Source organism: Triplophysa dalaica, chromosome 9 (assembly GCF_015846415.1).
Source record: "Triplophysa dalaica isolate WHDGS20190420 chromosome 9, ASM1584641v1, whole genome shotgun sequence".
NCBI classification, from domain to species: Eukaryota; Metazoa; Chordata; class Actinopteri; order Cypriniformes; family Nemacheilidae; genus Triplophysa; species Triplophysa dalaica.
The window spans coordinates 19379236-19400316 of record NC_079550.1 but is presented as its reverse complement, the minus strand read 5'-3'; the positions used below and the strand labels follow the sequence as shown (position 1 = coordinate 19400316).

Here is a 21081-nt window from a genome sequence, read left to right as displayed (position 1 = left end):
GGGAAAACATTGATTTAATTTGTCTTGTCTTTTAATTCCTCTCTGTCCACTCTCCTACATTTTCAAATGAGTAAAACACACGATAAAACTTTCATCTGTTATGCAACCACTGCAAGAGCTTTAACACAGTCATTGCCACATACAGTTTAATGAGAGTGAACTTACTTCCTGTGATATCTAACAGTGTTGATTTTAATTGACATTACTCTTCAATATTTGAAACATTAGCTTTACTCAACATGGACAATCGTTGCGAGTAGTAAATAAAACGATATCCAGTTGAAGCAATAATCGTATTACTATTTGTGCTATACACATGAACAATGTGCTATGACTTTTCAGATTGATCCTGAGAATGAAAAGTTGCACAGCAATATTTTTTGCACAGACAAGCACATTCAACTTCTATTTATAATCCTTTATTATTTGATTATATTATTAGTTATTATAATAATTATTAAACTTATAAACACTGATGATGCCGTTAAGAGTTCAGTGTCTTCACACAAAACAAACACATTATAATCAATGGATAGAGTATATTTTAAGGTAACATATTGGCTGTTTATTAGTACTTATAAAGCACATGTTCTGCATGACCATACTCTACATCCATAATCCTACCCAATAGCGAAACCTAATAACTACATTATTTACTATTAATAAGCCACAAATTAAGAGTTAATAGGGGGAAAAGTCATAGTTAATGGTTTGTTTACAGCGAGATTTGCCCCTTATACTGAAGTGTGACCCATTTTGAAAAGAAAACAATAATTGTTAAGGGCACTCTGGAGGAAGTGATTTTTTTATTCTGAAACGAACATAAAGCAGCTTCAAAAAGGAAGTTCTTCACTATTCAGCTCGCCAAGTCTACTGAATTCAACGCAGGCAGTGTTTAAAGCCACACATAAGGGTAAGTGACAGATTATTTATGCTTCTTTAGACTATTGGGGACTGTTTAATACGACTACAAGAAGTGTATCCTTACACTTTGCTCCACAAAATTAAAATGTTCAATGTTTTAAAATAAAAAAATGAATGGATTAGGATGTTGCAACTATTGAATTTTTTTTTTACTATAGGGTCTAGTTTTTATATAAAACATGCAGACAGCCTAGTTTGAAATAAAAAGATAAAAACATATATTTCCAGGTTGGCCTACTCTGTTAAAGAAAAGATGATGGTTTTCCAGTTCTGTTTACTTGCATGTATTCTCTACCTCAGAGGTTAGTAAAATAAAATATATTTATCACTTGGTCAAGATACATACTGTAAATCTTGACTTTGCATGTGCATTATTTATTAGCCCTGTTTTCACCTAAAGTCGCTCCTATTCATTAGAGATCTTTTCATTTATTTTCAATTGTTTAGTGAAAGTCTTGTCAATTGATTTTATGCAGAACTTAAAATAGCAGTGAAAACATGTATCATCATCCAGTTTGAGTCTGTTGAACAGAAACTGCAGTATTATGTGTATTGACCAATACCTTTTGGAGAAGGAAATTACAAGTAAAGGCCTTTTGACCCAAGAAAATTGGACGAGGCAGCCTCGGAAGAACGAACTTGGATGGACACGCCGCAGTGAATTCTGAGACGTCTAGCAGATTTTGTAGACACGCAAGGCCGCAAACGATTTTTATATTGATGCTTAATTAACAACAACAAATGCATGAGACAGATACGAAAAATAACAATAATAACAAAAACATAGTATAAAAGAGAAAAAGATAATGAAAACAATATACACAGATTAAAAAACAACATTGTATACATACAACACAAATAAATAATAATAATAGGTGTAAAGAAAATTTAAATTCAAGGCTTTACAATAGTCCACCGTTATCTACGTAGAGAGAGAACAAAAGTCCGCCCACAACGCATTTTGAGAAACGGCCATAACTAAAAGATCTCTGAGAAATAGGAACTCATTTGTGGAATAAAACGGTTAGTGGTGATGATAATTTTCAGTGGCGTATACCACAAACCACGCAAGATTAGTGGTGGATTGAGCCCCTATCCAATGTCCCACATAATCAAATTGGGACTTTTTTTTTGAATGTCAATAGAAACAAAGATAATGTTTACACACAATGCACATATTAGCATGATATGTACAGTTTATATAATGTGTTAAGTGTCAACATTGTCCAAATTCCAAATATAGGAAATCAATTTGGTACTAATGTTGCCTTCATGTGCAATCGAAAATTTTACAATTGACACTTCAACCCGGAAGTAACATCTGTATTTATTAACATTAAAAGTATTAAGTAGCATTGATATATCTGCTAAAATTAAAGAGCACCTTATCTGGCATTGGGCATTCTTAGAGCTACCATAAAATATGCAGTTTCTGCTAATCTCATATTAATCTTGAGTACCTATAGAGTAGGATTGCATACTTTGTATCTTCAAAGAGTAATTGTTATTCAGTATTTTGATACAGCTGTAAAATTACGTCCTCTTTGATAATCGTACAGGTGGTCATATTTTTCCGGAAACAATCGTACAGCTGTATCTACCTTTATAAATGTGATTGAACTAAATACTCTTCGAAGATGTGCGGGGGGAGGAGTTAAATCAGGAGCACACAATACATCATTGCATTATCCCTGCCCACCTGTTGATTCACTTTAAGTTTGTGTTGTGAACATTATGAATACACGCAAACAAAACCCAGACAATTTATTTATTTTCAGCATATTCTGCAAGTGATGATAATTGGGATGCCACAATACCAAAGTCAGTAGTGGGTCTGTCTGGATCATGTGTGGTGATCCCCTGTACATACAACTATCCATCAAATGGAAAGACATACACAGACTTTACAGGAATCTGGTACAAAGGTGACTCTGATATAATCTACCATAAAGAGACTTCCAAAATCATCAGCAAATTCAAGGATCGCACCAGCCTTATTGGTTCCTTGAATCAGAAAAACTGCACTTTGAAAATGAGCTCTTTACAATCTGATGACCAAGGACAATACATGTTCCGGATTGAGATTAAAGATCTGGACATGTACTCATACCAACAAAGCAAAGTTTCTATAACTGTGAAAGGTATGAGACTGATGATATTTTGATGCTATTGGAAAATGAAATGTTCAAGCTGTTAGTTCTTTAATGTATTTACAAAGCAACACTGTAATCACAACCACATTCAGATTATAATGGAATATCTGTTTTAATTCAAAACATGTAAACAATATTTTTTAAAAGTCCAAATCAATTCACCAGATTCCCCCGAGGTACCTAGGATCTCTGTGGAAGGGGAAGTGACATCACAGAAAGAAGTGACCGCTACCTGTGTTGTGTCACATTCCTGTCCGTCTGACCCGCCGCATCTTATCTGGAGTCACAAAGGCACAACCACAAGTGACTCACAACCACAAGAGGACGGCCAATTGAAGTTAACATCATATCTGACTTTCACACCATCCAGAGAAGACCATAATAAACTTCTCAGCTGCTCTGCAGTGTTTCCTCCGTCAAAAACAGTGTCCAACAACAAAAAGCTCAAAGTTAAATGTAAGCATAATAATATCATTTTCTTTCATCATGAATGTTTATTGCTGTTTACAAATAATTCAATAAGAGACTTATTGATCACTGATTGCAGAGACAGGGTCACTTATTTTAAGCAAAAATAAAAAAGAATTGATTATATAGAAACATATATAACATTTACATTTATGCATTTGGCACGTTTGTCAATGACACTCAGTAAATTGACTTTTTCTCGTTTTTCTCAGATCGTCCATATAATGTGCATGTACAGAGGACACCGGTGAAGGAAAATGAGTCTATCAGACTGACCTGCTTCAGTGACAGTAATCCTCCTGCTCACAGCTTCCAGTGGTTCGGCTCAACTGGATCTCAGTTGGCAAATGGACGCTCCTATAGACTGAATCATGTGACCCGTTATACTGAAGCCATTTCCTGCACCGCCACCAACACAGAGGGAAAAAACAGTTCAGGCCCTCAGAGGATTAATGTCTTGTGTAAGTACAGGGTATTGTGTATTTCTGATTTTACTGGGTTGATTTTCTATTGAAAAGTCTGGATGGAACAAAATAGTTATCCGTTTTACTAGCCCATGAGCTTGCTTGTATACAGATGCTAGAAAAGAGTAATTTGCATTCTAGACAACACCTAATTGAGTTAAATATGACTGTGCTAGTAAAAGACGTTTTCAACATAACTATATGCAAACAATTAATTTTGATAGCAATTGAAAACACACAAGCATTTAAAAAGCCTCATAGTTGATCGACACATGGGCAGCATCTGAAATTCACCTACTTCCAAACTATATAGTAGGTTAAAATGAGTATGAGTCAGGAATAGTACAGTACGTCCGAAACTTAGGTGTGCACGCAACAGTAGACAACAAATACCCGGATGGTCTATCACTTTTGCCGAGATTTGTGATTGTGGATCACATGGACACTTATCTATCCCATTATGCCACGGGAGCTGTGCCGTCAAATTTAAAAACTAATTCAAAAGCAGAAAACTTTAATGCTGACGTCCGTTTTTAATGTAAGTGCAAATAAATGAATTTCCAATGACTTAATTATGTTTTTATCAATGCTCACGTATAGGTTGTGCTTAGTACGTCATAGGTCAAACAACATACGGATGCTCATGACCATAAAACATAGGTCAGCTAAAGCGGTATGTCTGCAATGTATTCAAACTACTCCCACTCATACTTTATAGATATTTGTGTTATAACGGCCTACAGGTAGATACTTAAAATTCAGTAAATAATGTCTCAGTATGCAATATTCATGCTACACCCACTCATACTATATAAAACGTACTGTTTTATCGGCCGAAAGGTAGATACTTATTCAAATTCAGTATGTAATGTCTCAGAATGCGATTTTGGACGCAGCGATGGACTTAAAGCCATACAGATCAGATTTGATCTAGTGAGGGTTTCTGCTAGCAGTATTGTGTTGAATTATTGTACACTACTAACTAATGTGCATCAACCTTATATTTCAATTAGATCCTCCATATAATGTGAATGTACGGAGTTCACCGGTGAAGGAGAATGAATCTGTCGAACTGAACTGCTCCAGTGATAGTAATCCTCCTGCTCACAACTTCCAGTGGTTCGGCTCAACTGGATCTCAGTTGGCAAATGGACTCTCCTATAGACTCAATCATGTGACCCGTTATACTGAAGCCATTTCCTGCACCGCCACCAACACAGAGGGAAAAAACAGTTCCGGTCCTCAAAGGATTAAAGTGTTGTGTAAGTACTCCGTGTAATAGGCACCTTGTTGAATTCAAGTATATCAGTATTGTAATCTCTCTTTCACAGATCCTCCTGAGATTAAAAGTGGGTCTTCCTGTGCATCAGAGACTTTTATAGTCTGTGTCTGTATTGTGGACTCAAACCCTCCCAGTGAAGTCAAGTGGCTCAGTCCCTCGAGTACTTTCCCCAGCTCTGGTGTTGAACAAAATGGGTCTCTTACCATATTCACCCTTCAGGGATGGCTGGGATTCCCAGACACAGTCCATTGCTCTGTCAGTAACAGTGAAGGAAACTCTGTCATGACTCTGTCAGTGCCGCATAATGGTAAGACTTCATATGCTCATCTGTCGATGTCTTTTTAAACATTACCATTGATGGAGATTAACTTTTTTTCATCTTTTTTTACAGGTTTAATAATATATCTTGTTGCTTCCGTGGTTGGTTTTATTGTAGTGGTCATTTCAGCTTGTGTAGCCAAGAGACACTGGTAAGAATCTCTCTTTCTCTTGCTCTGTCAAATTCTATCTTTGATGTTTTTTAAATCCCTTCACTGTTTGTCATGAAGTGGACGAAGACCTGCACAAAGTGTACTGGATGTAAAGAATGACCACAATGAACTGAAGACAACCCCAAAGTCAGACAAATCAAGGTATTTATGTCGGTACTAGTGATATGTGCACATACTGTACACACATTTCTGTTATATATACTTATATCTACTACTATATACTAAACTATATATTAATTATATCTTTATAAAGTTTTGTGTAGACTACATACCATGTATTTTATTTAGGGATGCACCAATCATGATTTTTCATAGGCGCTTCCTATACCGACTTTTTACAAGCAACCTGGCCGACTCCGATACCGATTTCCGATTTGTTTCCTTTAAGCAACAAACAAGAAAAAAAAATAGATTATACATAAACAACATGTTTATTTGGTATTACACAGTCCAAATTGGCTTTGGCTATTGAAAACAATAACTGCAACCATCTGAAACTAAATGCAGTAACTGCACAATAAGCACATTCAATCCAAAGATAGTACAGATATTTAGCTTCAGCATTCAGCTTTTTTTTATTAGGTTGAAACTACATAAAACTGGCCAAACAAACTGGGGAACAAACACAGGATAATTGGTAGGGACCAGGTGACACAGATCAAACACTGAGGGAAAGCTAACGAGACAGAAAGGGCGGGAACATACGAGACTCGGGAGAGAGTATGGAAAGCCAAAAAGGCCAAAACCGTCTCTCCTCACATAAAACAAAGGATCCTGTATGATTCCACCTCATGACCAAGAATTACCTAACAAGAAGAGGTGGAAGCATGACACTCAATCAACACAATATCAACAACTTGAACGAAGATGTCTACTCATCTGCACTCAGCTTTTGGTCTTAAATTTGGTTTTAAGAAAAAGGGCTTTACCAGTAAAAGTCAATTAAACTGAAGTATATAAAAATAAATCCAAAATTTTAAATCAAAAAAAGTTAAGTGCTACAGCGGGTGCTTTTTAAATCAAAGTAAATCAAAAGGCTATCATTTTAATGTTAAATAAAAACAATCATCCTTAACAGAACTGACGTTTATTTTGGGCTTTTTAAAAGTGAATGTATGTTCTTCTTTACGAAAAGAAGCATTTCAACTTTGTCACATCTAAGTACGTTTCGTTTCTCATCCAACACGTGTAAAGCTGTGCAAATTGCAATCTTCAGGTCCTCCTCAAATTTTTCAAATACTTCTATACAAATGACATGTTCGCGATAGATTTTCGAATGTGTATGTGAATGTACCATGGCCGCGGGCGCACTTCCGGAAAAAATCGACGCAAATAAAAAAAACTGCTTCCGATGTATGGCCGGTCAACAGGTGCATCCCTAATTTTATTAAGTATAAGTATGAGCACTTTTTTTTATTAATTCTTTGTATCTGCTTTTTTTGTGTAAAAATCAGTCAAGAACGAAAAAACGTTGACTTATACACAAAGTATGAAGAAATAGACCAACCTGTTTCTAACAATTTTGAGGTAAGTATGACAATAAATCAGATAAAATGCAAAAGTTCACTATGCAATCTGTTTCTGACAAGTGCAACACGATTACTCATACTCATACTTTATTTGTGGTTTCGGAAATCACTAAACTACGATATGTAAAACACACTTGCAAAATAGTTTGTTGCAAGTACTGACAAAAACAACACATGCGATACTAAATCTATAAACTAAATGTTTGACTCTGACTGAATGTTCTTAACACTTCATATTTAAGAGGGATTGTTTAAACCGTTTAAATGAATCTGATGTATAAAATATGTGACACTTCTTCCTTGTTGATCAGTGTGATGATGGAAACCCGTCATGTGAGCAAGATGAAGATGATGCTGTCTACGCGAACACCTAAAAAATACAAGCGTTATATCCTTTATAAAGATCATGTATCCAACTGAACGTTTTGATGGTATTATAGTTTTATTGCAGTGTTCTATGGACAAATCTGGCAGAAGAAAATATAATTATAAATATAATTATAATAATGCTTGATAATTAATATTGCAATAATATATTCATATTTTATGTTACAGGTTACCTTGTGTGTATAAAAAAATAGCTAAGCAATATATCATGCGATGTAATTTTTTGACAATGCAATCTCTGTACAATTTATTTCCAATAAAAAAATTAATACGCATAAATGCCATGTTGCACGTGTATGTGTGTGAGCTGAATTCAGCAGATTTGTTGACATTCAGACATGGTATCAAGTTCCTTAATGTTATATTAGTAAAGAAAAGTCTCATTTCCTCTTCCTTTAACTGTTTTCATTTAACAGAACATTCAAAGCACATCAACTATCGAGATCCTACTGAGAGGTCTGTGTTATAATGTGCCGTAGTAGCCTATATTCTTTCCCTATTCTGTTATGATTGAGATCAGATACACTTACTTTCATTACTCTAGAAGTGAATGTTTACAGAATAATGAACAGACATTCACTTTGGTGAGGATATCATTTATTTTAGGTTTCTATTAGATTTAATGTAAAACATGGTAATAAGTAAGTCTATTTCTATTGCCTACATAAAATGTCAAGTCAAAGGAAATGACAAAGAATGACTATTGAACTGTTTAGCATTTTTAAGCTGTTTTTATAACTAATATAAATTTGCTGTTGGTAATGGCTGAGGTTGGCTGTGAAACCAAATTGTAAAGGTGTCTCCAAACAGGTGCAACCCACTTCCTAACTGACTTAGTGGCTGGGTCTCTGTTTGAGCTATTGTTGTGTTACAGATATTTTTAAAGTGCACAATATGCTTTTGGTTAAATCACGCTGGAATAACATGAATCATCAGTTTAGGTGGAACTCATCTTGTAGTATTGCAAATATTAAGAAATTTGGTTTAAGTCAAACTATTTTTGTATTTGCAAAATATTTTTTGCAAAAACAGATAAAATTGTTAACATGAAAAGTCTGTCATTTAGTACTCACCCTACTTTCATTTTAAACTTTTGTGATTTTATTTCTTCTGCAAAACATGAAATTTTGGTGAAAAATGTTGGTAACCAAAAGCCGTTGGTCCCCATTAACTTCTATTGTATGGACACAAAACCAATGCAAGTCAATAGGGACCAACAGTTTTCTGTTACCAACATTTTAAAAAATATCTTATTTTGTGTTCTGCAGAAGAAAGAAAGTCATACAGATTTTAAATGAAAGGAGGGCATGCCAATAATTTTCATTTTGAAAGATAAATTCTACACTAAACATTTATTGACACACTTATTGTAAACAAAAGACACAGTACAAAACAAGTACAGAACCAAAGTAAATTTGATTGTAACTGTCAGTTTTGCATCTCAGGTCCTGACCTTAAAAACATTCTATAGTTTCTATAATATTTCCTCTCTAACCCCCACACAATAAATCGACTCAGAATGATTTTGGAGGATTTTTCAGTTGTGGTTTTTTTAAAGACAGGCATTTCACTGTCACATAACAGATTTCCTGTTATCATTTATACCAACCACAAGACATTGAACTTTTTCTTCTCTTTCACTTGATTTGGAAACATGCAAAATATTATTTAAATGCTTTAAAAGCAGTTTTGCAGAAACAGAAGTTTACATCACACAGTTTATATAGAAGAGTATATCACACAGTACTTTAAACGCTTGTGTAACTTGCAGGTGAGCTGAACGTCTGCTTAGATAAACAACAGGAAGTCAGACCCTTGCAAATCTGAGACAGCCCCCTCATTATTTTTCATTAGTCGGGGAAAATGAAAATGAGAAGTCCTGCATATTTCTGAGAAGACCAAAGGTAAGTCCAACAGAAACAAAAAATGCCTCATCATTTTTTTTCTAAAGGCATAGCAGAAAAGAACTGAAACGTACAATGTACTGTATTGTATTGTATCTTCACTTTCATCACGTGATAAGTCTCAGTCTGTGCACATGCAACTAAATATTTTATCTATAATATTTTTTTTATTGTGCCAGGTAGAGAGATGTTATTTCATGATGTCATCTTTGCTGCTGTTTTCGTTACTCTTTGTTCATCAGGTAACACACATTTTATTTTATTGTTTGTCTTGATATTTTTATTATATTTTTAGCAAATGGCTTTAATTTAACTTACCATATCATTTTAGACCTCTACCAAAGAACTGGGTGTTTAATGGTAAACTATCATATTCTAGAGATGTCAGCCTTCATGTTTGTCAATTACTAAAAAAATCAAAAAAATCCACCAAAGTGTTCCATTACCTTTTATACATTTGTATTGTTTATACATACAGTATCCGTGTCTTTTTTGGAACTTGACTGACTTTTTTGTATATTTTAAACAAACAATCCAAAAATGTACCCAAGCATCTCACTATAAAGAACTGAGTTTTATTTCAGCTGGAATGACAGAAGTACACCGTAAAAAATATTATTTTCCTGTGAAATGACAGGAGATAAGGATATGTTATAAATAGTTTTCAGTTTTACTTGTAAATTTGTATTTTTGGGTAATTTTAAGTTTTTTGGCCGTATTTCAAACGAAATAAAAAATCTGTAAAAATATCTGTAATTTTACATGGAAAATCTGTAAAGGATAACAGAAAAGTTCTGTAATTTTTTACAATGGTATTTGGGTGAATTTGATACGAAATGTGAGGTTTATGATGCTGTTGGGTGATTTTCTCAACAGAAATATTTTTTTTTGATGCAAGAGATTTAGACAAAAGTTTCCATTCACTTCTCGGGAAAAAAATATTGCCAAACTTAAAGAGATCTTATCTGTCTTTTTCTTTAATTGGAGTCCACTTTCAGAGACTTCTACTGTACATCCACAGTGTACATGCCGTTCTTGATCTCTGTTGCAGGGTACGGTCTCACTCGAAACTGGGTGAAGCAGTGGCCAGGCAAGGTGTATAGTACACCTGGAGAAAACATCACCATACATTGTCAGATTAATGCAGTGGAGACCATCTCCAGGTGTCTGGTGCAGTATGTCATGGAGACAGATGGGACATATCCCAAAATCAATGAACTTTTACAGTTTGGTGGTAGACATGAAATCAAAAACGAAACCGCCTGGAGCTCAAGTCTAACCTTGAACTCTCTGAAAATAAACGACACCGGAATGTTCTACTGTGCTTACTTCTGCAAAATGAATGGAACGTTTCGACAGCACTATGGAAGTGGGACACAACTGTTGGTGAAGTTTGAGATTGATAAGGAATATGTTACGTTACATTACCCACTTCTTTCCACCACTGTAACAGGTGAGAGTGTCAGAATGTTCTGGTGCATTGCAAATTTTGATGTGTCATGTAACAGGGTGGAGCAAGGCGGTTCAATGTTGAAACTACAATTTCTAAATGAGTATTAATAAAAGCTTAGTGATCCAGAGTATTACTTTATTCATTGATATGCATTTGGGAAAAGGCCCCGGCAAAGGAAACGTGAATTTTTTTAAATTTGATTAAAGTTTTGTCTTTCTAAATATCTGCATTTTTCTTTTCTTTTTCAGACGGAGTAAAGGACCAGTCAAGATTTTACATGCTCCACTCATTTCTTGTTTTAGTTGTCTTATCATCCAAATTAGCTGTATTTATATTTGTAGCTTCTGCTGCACTTTTTTCTTAATATTGGACCATCTTTTTCACCTAAAACAAGAATTTTATGAGGCTCTTTAACAATATATATTCAAATCTTACTCATTGACAGTATTATTGCATTTTTCTTCTTTGGTGGAATTACTGAATCATTGTGTGGGTTGATTTTCTCACATATTGTTGTCGGGACATCTCTCAATTCATTTCACCATTTTTTTTTCACCAAGATGTACCAGCATGACCTACACACAGGATTTTTTCAGACTTTGAGGTTACGTGAGTGTGAACCACTCCGAATGGTTATTAATTTTCAGATTCTTATTATCCGATTTTGAAACCCACATGGTCTTATGTGGAAAAAGTTTATTTTTTTAATTGCCTTCAGATGGTACCAAAACTATTGATAGTTAAAAGAAAAACGTTAAATAAACAACTATTTACTTACCATATGACCAAAAATTCACATTTATAAAGTACTCGAATCAAAGATAGATTTGAAGCAGTTTGTGTAACCTGGGTGAGTATCTTAAGATGTTTGTTCGCAACATTTTTGTTGTTTGACTTGATGCATAGTGGTTAGCGTTGCAATATCTGTACAGACTGCAATTACAAATCTTAAGGCCTTGTTTTGTGTTGAAGTAAACATTCGTCTGCTGTTTGATGAATACATACTGTGACTGATGCAGAATGTGCTGATGCATGTTTTTGTGTTTAGTATTGTATTTGTATGTGTTCAGACTTCATGCTAACATGCAGCTGTCATGATTTCGAGCCTTTTACAAACATAATACATATACCTTAAGAATAACAAGTGGAGTTTATACATATTAACATTTATGTATTTAGCAGTCGCTTTTATCCAAAGCGACTTACATTGCATTGTATTATACCTTTTTTTGTTTCTGACTAGTGCAATCCCCAGGCTGGGATCGAACCCATGACCTTGACCTTGCTAGTACAATTGGGCAACAAGAAAGATTAGCATGAAAACAAATAAATAAGGAATGTTGTCTATCCACTCTTTTATGGGATATTTGTAAAATGCTGATCATTGCAGAGACTGTTACCTGCATAGCCTGTTTGTATTTGGCTGTTTACATGTTTTAAACTGTTTATCGGGAATGGATTCATTGTGGTTCAAAATAAAATCAAAATTTTGTTTTAAAATGTTTATTTAGATCCATAACTAACCTGTTGGAATAAAACAAATTCTTATGCTTTCCATTACAAATACCACTACAAACCCAGATTACCACTCTGGGCCGTCCACAGACATTTTGAGGAGTAGTGGCCGAGACGAAAAAAGGGCACTATGGGTTGAGGCCTTTTCAATATTATTTGCAGGCGCAAAAGTGATATTTATATTTATGCATTTGGTAGATGCTTTGTCCACTGTGACTTACATTGCATTATATGACACATTTGTTTCTGAGCGTGTTCAATCCCTTGAAGCTTGTTGTTGCTCGTGCGACAATCTAACCACTGAGATACAGGAAATATTGATGCATTAACATGGTTTTCACATGCTTTCATGCTATCTGTGCTGCTATTTATATGGTCTTGATAAAATGTGATTTATGTGATCTATATTTATAGATTACTGGTTTCAACTAAGAACATTTTAAGAAAAAGTAGTAGTAACAATAGTAGAAAACCATGAGCAAAACATTACCAGTCCATTACATTAAACATTACATATTTAGCATTAGTATTAATAGACGTCTTTAAGCGGGGATCATGAATGGATCCCTGCCCGGAAGTGGATGGGGGGTTGAGAGGGGCACCTTAGAGCACGAGGGCAGAGGGGCAGGGACGGATTATGACTTCATAGGGCCCAAGGGCCAGTTACCTCCAAGGGCCCCCCTCCCACAATTTTTAATTTCTTCCCCTTAGCTGCGCATTCACAGGTATATGAAAGTAAGATTATGAATATTAAAACCGTTCTCGCTCTGCATCAAATGATTGCACTACGCAAAAAATATCTCTACAGGGTTTATAGAAATATTAACTACACAGCGAAAAATCAACAATGTACCAAATTAAGGCGTATTTAATGAAGTGTCAAATATACACGTATTTAAGACATCACATAAATAAAAAAATGATTTCCCCATAAAATGCCCCTGTGACACTTGTCTGACCATGAAATCGTCAAGCAAACATTCAGAAAATGCTATTTAATTTTGCTGTAATTTAATTAATAAGTTACATTTAATTTAATAAATTAAAAATAACATACAAATTCAATTTGCCATGATTTGTTGATCCTTTCATTTTTTTGCAGGGTAACCACAGAAGCCTCGTATAGGCTATGGGAACCATATATCGAACATAGATACACTTTTGTTTTCATTGTTGTTGGGTTTTCTGTCCCAAACTGGATGGCGCAACCTTGAAGCTCCGGGCCCCCTCGGGCTCAATGTAGTCAAGGATCCCTGGGCAATGGCCTCGTTGAATTAAACCCATTTAGATTTCTCTTAAATTTTAATGTTTTTTATATATTTTATGCACTTATTTACATTTTTAAAGATGGTTAATGCTTTCTCCCTCACTGATACGAACAGAAAAGCCACCAGGGGGCGTCACAAGCGTGCGCCCGAGGGCTTATAAACCCTGATGAGCATGGTGAGCGCGCCCAGGTCATATGACCAGAGGAGGGGTGTGCTCACTGCTCGTTTCAAAACACACAAGGCTAAATGCACACAGTGAAAGAGTGCCGACACTTCCGAGGAGTTTTACCTGTTCTTCTACAAATGATGACCTCATAACAACTTTAACAACTGGCAGAGAGTCTTGAAAAGCACTGACGCAATGATCTCAACTTGTGATGAATCACATGTAGGAGACCAAAACGAAACCTACCTGGATGATTATGGACCCTTTGGGAAAGTTAAGGGAATGGAGCACCTGGGAGTATGTCGGTCTGTCGCCTCTGTGATCTCAGCTGAGTCCACGAGCGCGCGCATCTCTCTGCCAGGTGTGATGGATTCAGAAGGGCGCGTGGACGAGTCCAGACTCAGGATGCATGTATTTAAAAATGGTAAATTTGGCATGGTGGTCTTGAAATGACGCATTGATCATTATTTTCTACATGTATGTAATGCAAAGAGTCCTAAAGGAATGTTAAAGTCATACTTTAGATGTTACGGCTTAAAGCATGGTTAATAAGATTACATATTTGCATCTTTATCTAGTTGTGTCATGAACATTAGAGTTGGGTTGTTTGGTTTTTGCATGGATTCATTCTGGTTAGTTCTATTATTATTCATGGTCACAATAATGCACAGGATTATTTAGGGCATAATTGACTTTTGAAACATTTGATTTTTTGAAGGGCATTAAGGTGTTTCTAACTCTATTAATATACAGAGCTTAACTCTCTAGTTTAGGTATAATTTATTGCACATTGAGATCTGAAAGTGTAAGAGAGACCAAAGTCCTTGTATTCTGCACTATTTTCATATTCGAACTCAACGCCTTACATTTTCGAAGCCCTATTTTTCTGACAATGTTCTTGAGATTTTCCTGTCAGACTTGTAGACCTAAAGTAACTCAGGTCTGTTTTGAAGTCATTGTGCATCAACGCTCATGAGATCCAATCATATTTCAAGCTTTCTCTCCAGGAACGCAACCTCCTCTGACCTCACAAGTATGTGGCACAGGCGTGTGACGCTAATGATGATCACATCACAGAATAACACAGTAAAGTTCCAACACAGTCAAACCATCATTCAAGGATAGACCCACGTATGATCAGAATTACATAATCAGTTCCTCTCAGGCTGTGTATGAAAGGGATTAGAAGTTGTTTATGTTCTGTGTTAACCCTCAAACGCCCCCTGTTACCATCACGCATTATGATTTTGTAAAATGCTCATTTTGACAGATTTCTGTACATTCTCTGTTCTCCCTGGGGAAATACATTCCTAAACAGTGATGCAATTAAAATGTGATTGCTAAACATTGATGATGCTCTGTCTGTTTGTTTACTTTTAGTAAACAATAGCAATCTAGTGTAGCCTACAGAATGCGCTGACAGTACTCCTTATAGTCAATAAGATATCAATTAGTTGACGATGTCAAGAGACTAAATGATGTAAGTGATGTGTCTCTGAAAACAAAAGCCGTCTTTTGATTGTAAGTTGATGTTTCAAATTTTATTGCAAGGAAGCATCCAAAAAAAGTAATTCCTTTGTACTTGCTACATTGTTACCTGTACTGTATAAAATGTGTTAACCTTTGACCTTGTCTTGTCATCATCCGTAACTGTATATGATGTATTTGGGTGATTCAGGTGGTGTGTCGCCGGAGGAACGGGGTCAGGTATGGCGGTTTCTATTCGGCATGTACCCCTGCAGCTCTACGGCTCTGGAGCGCCCCCTACTGCTGGAGCAGATGGCAGTGCGCTATCGGCTCATGAAGGGGAAGTGGCAACAGCTGCTTCCTGGAGCGGTTCGAGTCAGACTCAATGGCACTGATGGTAGGTGATGTTCTTGAGCACCAAGATTTTGCTTCATAGAATAAATCCTGCTTACTTGGAATATTAGATCATGTTTTAAATAACAGTTTAACTTGAAATATGTAAGAAAAACAATGAAAAATGTATGCAGATGCAGATGTAGAAAACCTTTTTTTGGTTTTGTTGGTTCTGAATGTGTTTTTTCCAGCCGAGCTGTTGGCTGCTGTGAAATATTTTGATCAGAGGCAGGACAGAGAACAAAATCGACAGCAGTTCCAGTCGGATGAGGTTAGAGAAAGGATATCTTTTTTGGAGCTGCAGGCTCAGGTGAAGCTAAACATTTCCCTTGTCTTAAAAGGATACACGTTACACTAATAGACAATCTCAGTCTGTACACTTACTGTACCTGAACTGACATGAATATGTTAAATGTGCAGGTGCTATTTGAACGTGTCACCTTTGACCTGGAGGAGCTTCAGGAGGCCATACGCATTATCGATAAAGATGTCCCCCGAACAGACAGAGATTTACCATACTACCGGTGAGATCTTTATTTGTACATTGAACATGCTAAATAGGAAAATATCCTGCTGTACCATCTGCAGTATTCCTTACAGCTGCGTTTAAAACCAATGTCTGTTTTGTTTGCACTTGCCTGGCTGTTTTGCTTTGTTTTTTGGTCAAATGCTACAGATCCCTTTCAACTCAATAATTCTTTATTCTTGTTAAACAAACACGTTGTTGTGACATCATCGGTGTGCTCAGCAAACAGGTCATTGCCACACTAGTTTATCAAATTACCTTGGAGCTGAACGCAACCATCATTCATCTGTCGGACCAAACTGGAAAAGTTGAGTTTTATTGCGGTTAAACAGTAACTTGTCAGTGCTGTTATCTCGGCTCAATTTGGTTGCGTAATTCAATATCCAAGGACGTATATAATATCAAATATACTGTCTTTTTAAACTAATTTAAACTAGGATTTTGTGAGTTTAAACATGTTATCGAAAGGGAAACTAATACATGCTAGCAAATATTACAAGACAGGATATCGACCCACTTATTTTGAAATCGTCTCTTGCTTCAGAAAGGAACAGCTGCTTGAATATTTTTGAAGTTGTTTATTTGGTTATATAACTTCTGCTTTTTACACTAATGTAAATGACTGTTTGAAGGAGAACGTGTGAGATTTTATTTTATTTATTTTATCAGGAATGAAGGCTTGGGTAACCTACTTGTGTTAAGAGATATTTTAATCACGTATGCTGCTTTTCACCCAGGTATGTAAATATGTTATAAGTGCAATGGCGACATCTAGTGGTTAAATGAGCTACTCATTATTATTATTTTTAATCTCCGTCTTTCTCTCTCTGCAGAAGTGAGTTATGCTCAGGGTATGAATGACCTTTGCAGTCGCTTTCTGGAGGTTTTGGACTCCGAGGTGGACACTTACTGGAGCTTTTCCTGTTACATGGAGAAGTTTTCCAAAGACTTCTGTGCCGACGGACTGTATCGCAAAATGGGTTGGCTTGCTTTATTCTTTCTTTGAGTGTTGTAAAGATTTTTCTCAAATTAAAACATAGTCCGAGTTGTGATGAATATCTTATATGCTTCTCAGAATTGGAAGCTGCTTTGCTGAAGGAACTGGACCATCAGCTTCATGCTCATCTGGTCACAGAAAGCTTAGATAGACTGACATTCTGTCACAGGTGTGTAATTACTGGTTATCTCTCTTGCCTTTTTCGACTTGCATCGTCTGTTTCATTTTTCATTCATTTTTCTTTCTTTCCTTTTACTAGTTTATTCACCTCTTTATAACAGTTATCCCTTCAACCTCCTCAATATGACTCTTTATTATATTAAGTAAGAGTTCATACGATTCTAAATTTCTTTTGACTTACTATATGTTTTACTTTGACCAAACACTTGTTGTTCCAAGCCCAAATTACTTTTAATATTGCCCAAAATGCAGAATGCAAGTGATCATATGCTCAAATTGCATCTTTTTTTCAATGACTGAATTGATCACTCCCTAATGCCCTCCCTAACTTAATTTTGTACTCTCTGGAGGAAAGGAAGTCAAACAGTTTTGACTCTACATAAAGGATGACATCATTTTCATTTTTAACATTTTGTTAACTTTGCTGCGTCTTCTTGCAGGTGGCTTTTGCTGGGTTTCCAGCGAGAGTTTGAACACAGTGATGCTCTGCGTCTGTTTGAGATTTTTAGCTGCGATCACTTGGAGCTCATCTCGCAGCAGGTGGATCGCGCTCGATATCAGGAGAGATTGGCACGAAAACAAAGTCTAGGTAAGAGCCTAAATCGACGTCTGGGAAACTCTAAAAACACAGAATGGTCCGGGTAAAGTGACATTAAAATATGTTTTCTGTGTTTGTCACTCAACAGAAAAAATTGTTATTAACCACCCAGCCAAATAAAATAAAATGAAAAGTTATCAAAATCTTGGAAAAATAAGCAGGACTCTCTCCTCTTAAACACTGGAGGTCCTCTGTTGATGCTGAAAAGAGCTTTTGTGTTTGAGTTATTGGAATTGATCGATGCATTTAAATCATAAAGCATATTAAGATGTATGATCTTTATAAATTTATTATTTTTACCTGGCGGAAATCACAACATGCCAAATTTCATAGATTTGGTGAGGGGCTCTTTTCACTTTTCACATTTTTCAACATCATCTGTAACCTATTAAAAGCTTTATTTATAGTGTAAACAGTTATTACCACAACTCGTCTGTGGTACATCCTTCAAAATATTTTGATGATTTGATTTGTGCTTTATGAATCTGTGTCCTCCAGAGGATGAATCGATGAAAGAAGCGCATACCGTAAACGCAGATTTCACTTTTGAACTCTTCATGTGTGCTACCATCCTTCTGGAACACCGAGCCGCTCTTCTAAGCTGCAAGAATGAAGTTCAACTCATTCAGTTCACAAGCAGGTGTGTGTTTATACCACGTGGGCATGATGTGTAGATTTAGTGTTTAATTTTACTCTCAATGCATATGTTATATTTATGGTGTTCATTTCAAGACTCAACATCTTTAAGTAAGAAAAGCAGATTGATGTTGATTTCTGCTAATTTATATAACCATGATGTCACCGGTCAGTCTGCAGGGAAAGCTGGACCTGAACAGCACGCTGAAGAAAGCAGAGGAACATTTTTATGACTACTGCAAGCGTTCATCTTGGGATTATTTGAGCGGCCGCTGTCGCATGGCGAAGAGAAAAGAGGATCATTTTTTCTATCATCTGCGAAACCTTTTCTCCTGAGATTTAACACGCCCTTTGATGAATGTTCCTGGGAAAGATCTTGTTGACTGACACCCAGGAATCTTCTGTGGGATTTTAAACTGAAGAATGATGCTGCTTTTAAATCAGTGTTTGTATTTATGAACAAGATGGAAAGACACTTGATCTCCAAACACTTGCTGTTTTAATGTAAAGATTTATTTGTCAGACAGACACTAAGATAACTTTACCTTCTTAAAGAAATAATTCACCCCAAAATTCTATATCTATTCACCCCCATGTCGTTCAAACCTGTTTATGACTCTTTCTTCTGTGGAACACAAAAGAAGATATTTTGAGAAAAAAGTGGTTTTGTGTTCATACAATGGAAGTCAATGGGGTCTAGTGTTGTTTGGTTACAAACGGTCTTCAAAATATCTTCTTTTGTGTTCTGCAAAAGAAATAAAGTCTTACAATTTCACAGTAAGATCGGCAGTGTCAAAAAGGTCAAATTTACACTCGCAGTGTATATATAATCCACACATACTGTATATACATTGTGTCAGTTAATTTGTCCCCTTTTAACAATTGTCCCCTTTTGCTGTGTTGGAAATGACAAGAGGGTGAGTAAATAATGAAAGAATGTCCAATTTGGGTGAACCAACCCTTTAAGATCATAAATAGACACACGTTTACTGTGTCTAGTGTACTGTGTTACACGTTTATTTTTTGCATCAACACCATGATTTTAATGATCCTTTACCTTGAAAAATGCCTGAAAATACAGGTAGCGTTTAAAGATGTTTTATTTCTTTATCTAAAACTCCCTTGGACTGCAGATATTGCTCATACAGTGATTACCAATGTCAACATTTGCATTTGTAGTAAGTGCACAGAGGGCAGAAATCCCGGCCGCTGAACTAAGCAAGACTCGACTTCTGAGTATTATTCCATCTCGGAAACATCTGGTGCTGGTTCACATAAGAACACAATATAAGAATAGAAACACATGCTCTTAAGTGACACGCTTCTGAGAAGCTGTAGAACATCCGCCGTGGTCTTCTCGCACCAATCTGAAACACTTCTCAAGTATCATCTGATCAGAAATAGCTCATTGAGCTGGACACTGTTCACTTGAGAGATCTCAGTGATGTTGTTTTCTTATGTAAGGAGCCACAAAATATGTTTACACCTCGTTACAGTTGTTTTACATGATGATGTGAAACAAATCTTTTAAACACTGTGGTTAAATGTACATTTTTTGTATGTTTGATGATTTTCTGACACAAAAGGGCTGTTGTGTATGTTTTCAAGATTTTTGGAATATTTCTTAAAGTTTGCACAGTATTTGATTGTGTACAAATGTAGCAGGAGAGGAACGATACATCAATCAGCAGTGTTAAACTGGATGATAAACGATGATTATGGCTTTCTGAGGTGAGATGTGTGATGTCACAGGTGGAGCTGTGTGTGTGTGTGTGTGTGTGTGTGTGTGAGAGAGAGAGAGAGAGAGGCTGAGGCAGTAACAAGTTTTATTTTAAGCTTCACTGTGACATTTAAACACTCTCTTCGAGTCACGGACACTAAACTTTATGCTGCTGAGTACAATGTTATTCAGAAATAAAATGTGAACATCCAAATCTTTTTGTTTGCCCTCTTTGTAAGGCTTCTCTAATGGAAATAACTGTAAGATATGATGCAAAACATTTAGTATACGCCCACAATCCTAGTCACACCCATTAAAACCAACTTGAATCTAAATAAGTCCAGTCAGGTCATACTGTACATTCTGCAACTTCTTTGGGTTTTAAAGGGACAGTTCACCCAATATTAAAAACATTTCATCATTTATTGGCCCACGTTTCAGTCCAAACATGTATGACTTTTCATGTGCAGAAAACAAAAGAAGATATTTTGAAGAATGTCGGTTACCAACCAACATTTTTCCCTTTTAATTTTTGTTTTAACAAAATGGTGACTTATCTT

At 35.9% G+C, this 21081-nt stretch overlaps 2 protein-coding genes across 4 annotated transcripts; both read left to right on the top strand.

Annotated features, from left to right (window-relative positions):
• Positions 1-863: 863 nt before the first annotated feature.
• LOC130428930 (B-cell receptor CD22-like) lies at positions 864-7954 on the top strand. Of its 2 annotated transcripts, XM_056757227.1 has the most exons (11): positions 864-913; positions 1153-1226; positions 2703-3065; positions 3243-3533; positions 3758-4006; positions 5023-5271; positions 5341-5598; positions 5683-5761; positions 5840-5923; positions 7237-7309; positions 7623-7954. In XM_056757227.1, the coding sequence occupies exons 2-11, from the start codon at positions 1178-1180 to the stop codon at positions 7683-7685; spliced, it is 1758 nt and encodes a 585-aa protein (XP_056613205.1). In that variant the 5' UTR covers positions 864-913; positions 1153-1177; the 3' UTR covers positions 7686-7954. The 2 variants fall into 2 exon arrangements, with proteins under 2 accessions (XP_056613205.1, XP_056613206.1); XM_056757228.1 differs by lacking the exon at positions 2703-3065 and having other exon boundaries at positions 877-913.
• Positions 7955-14085: 6131 nt separating this feature from the next.
• si:dkey-238d18.4 (TBC1 domain family member 15) lies at positions 14086-20729 on the top strand. Of its 2 annotated transcripts, none has more exons than XM_056756995.1 (10): positions 14086-14428; positions 15683-15868; positions 16056-16135; positions 16285-16388; positions 17060-17127; positions 17224-17370; positions 17466-17556; positions 18008-18156; positions 18664-18805; positions 18975-20729. In XM_056756995.1, the coding sequence occupies exons 1-10, from the start codon at positions 14200-14202 to the stop codon at positions 19135-19137; spliced, it is 1359 nt and encodes a 452-aa protein (XP_056612973.1). In that variant the 5' UTR covers positions 14086-14199; the 3' UTR covers positions 19138-20729. The 2 variants fall into 2 exon arrangements, with proteins under 2 accessions (XP_056612973.1, XP_056612972.1); XM_056756994.1 differs by having other exon boundaries at positions 16056-16174.
• Positions 20730-21081: the final 352 nt, after the last annotated feature.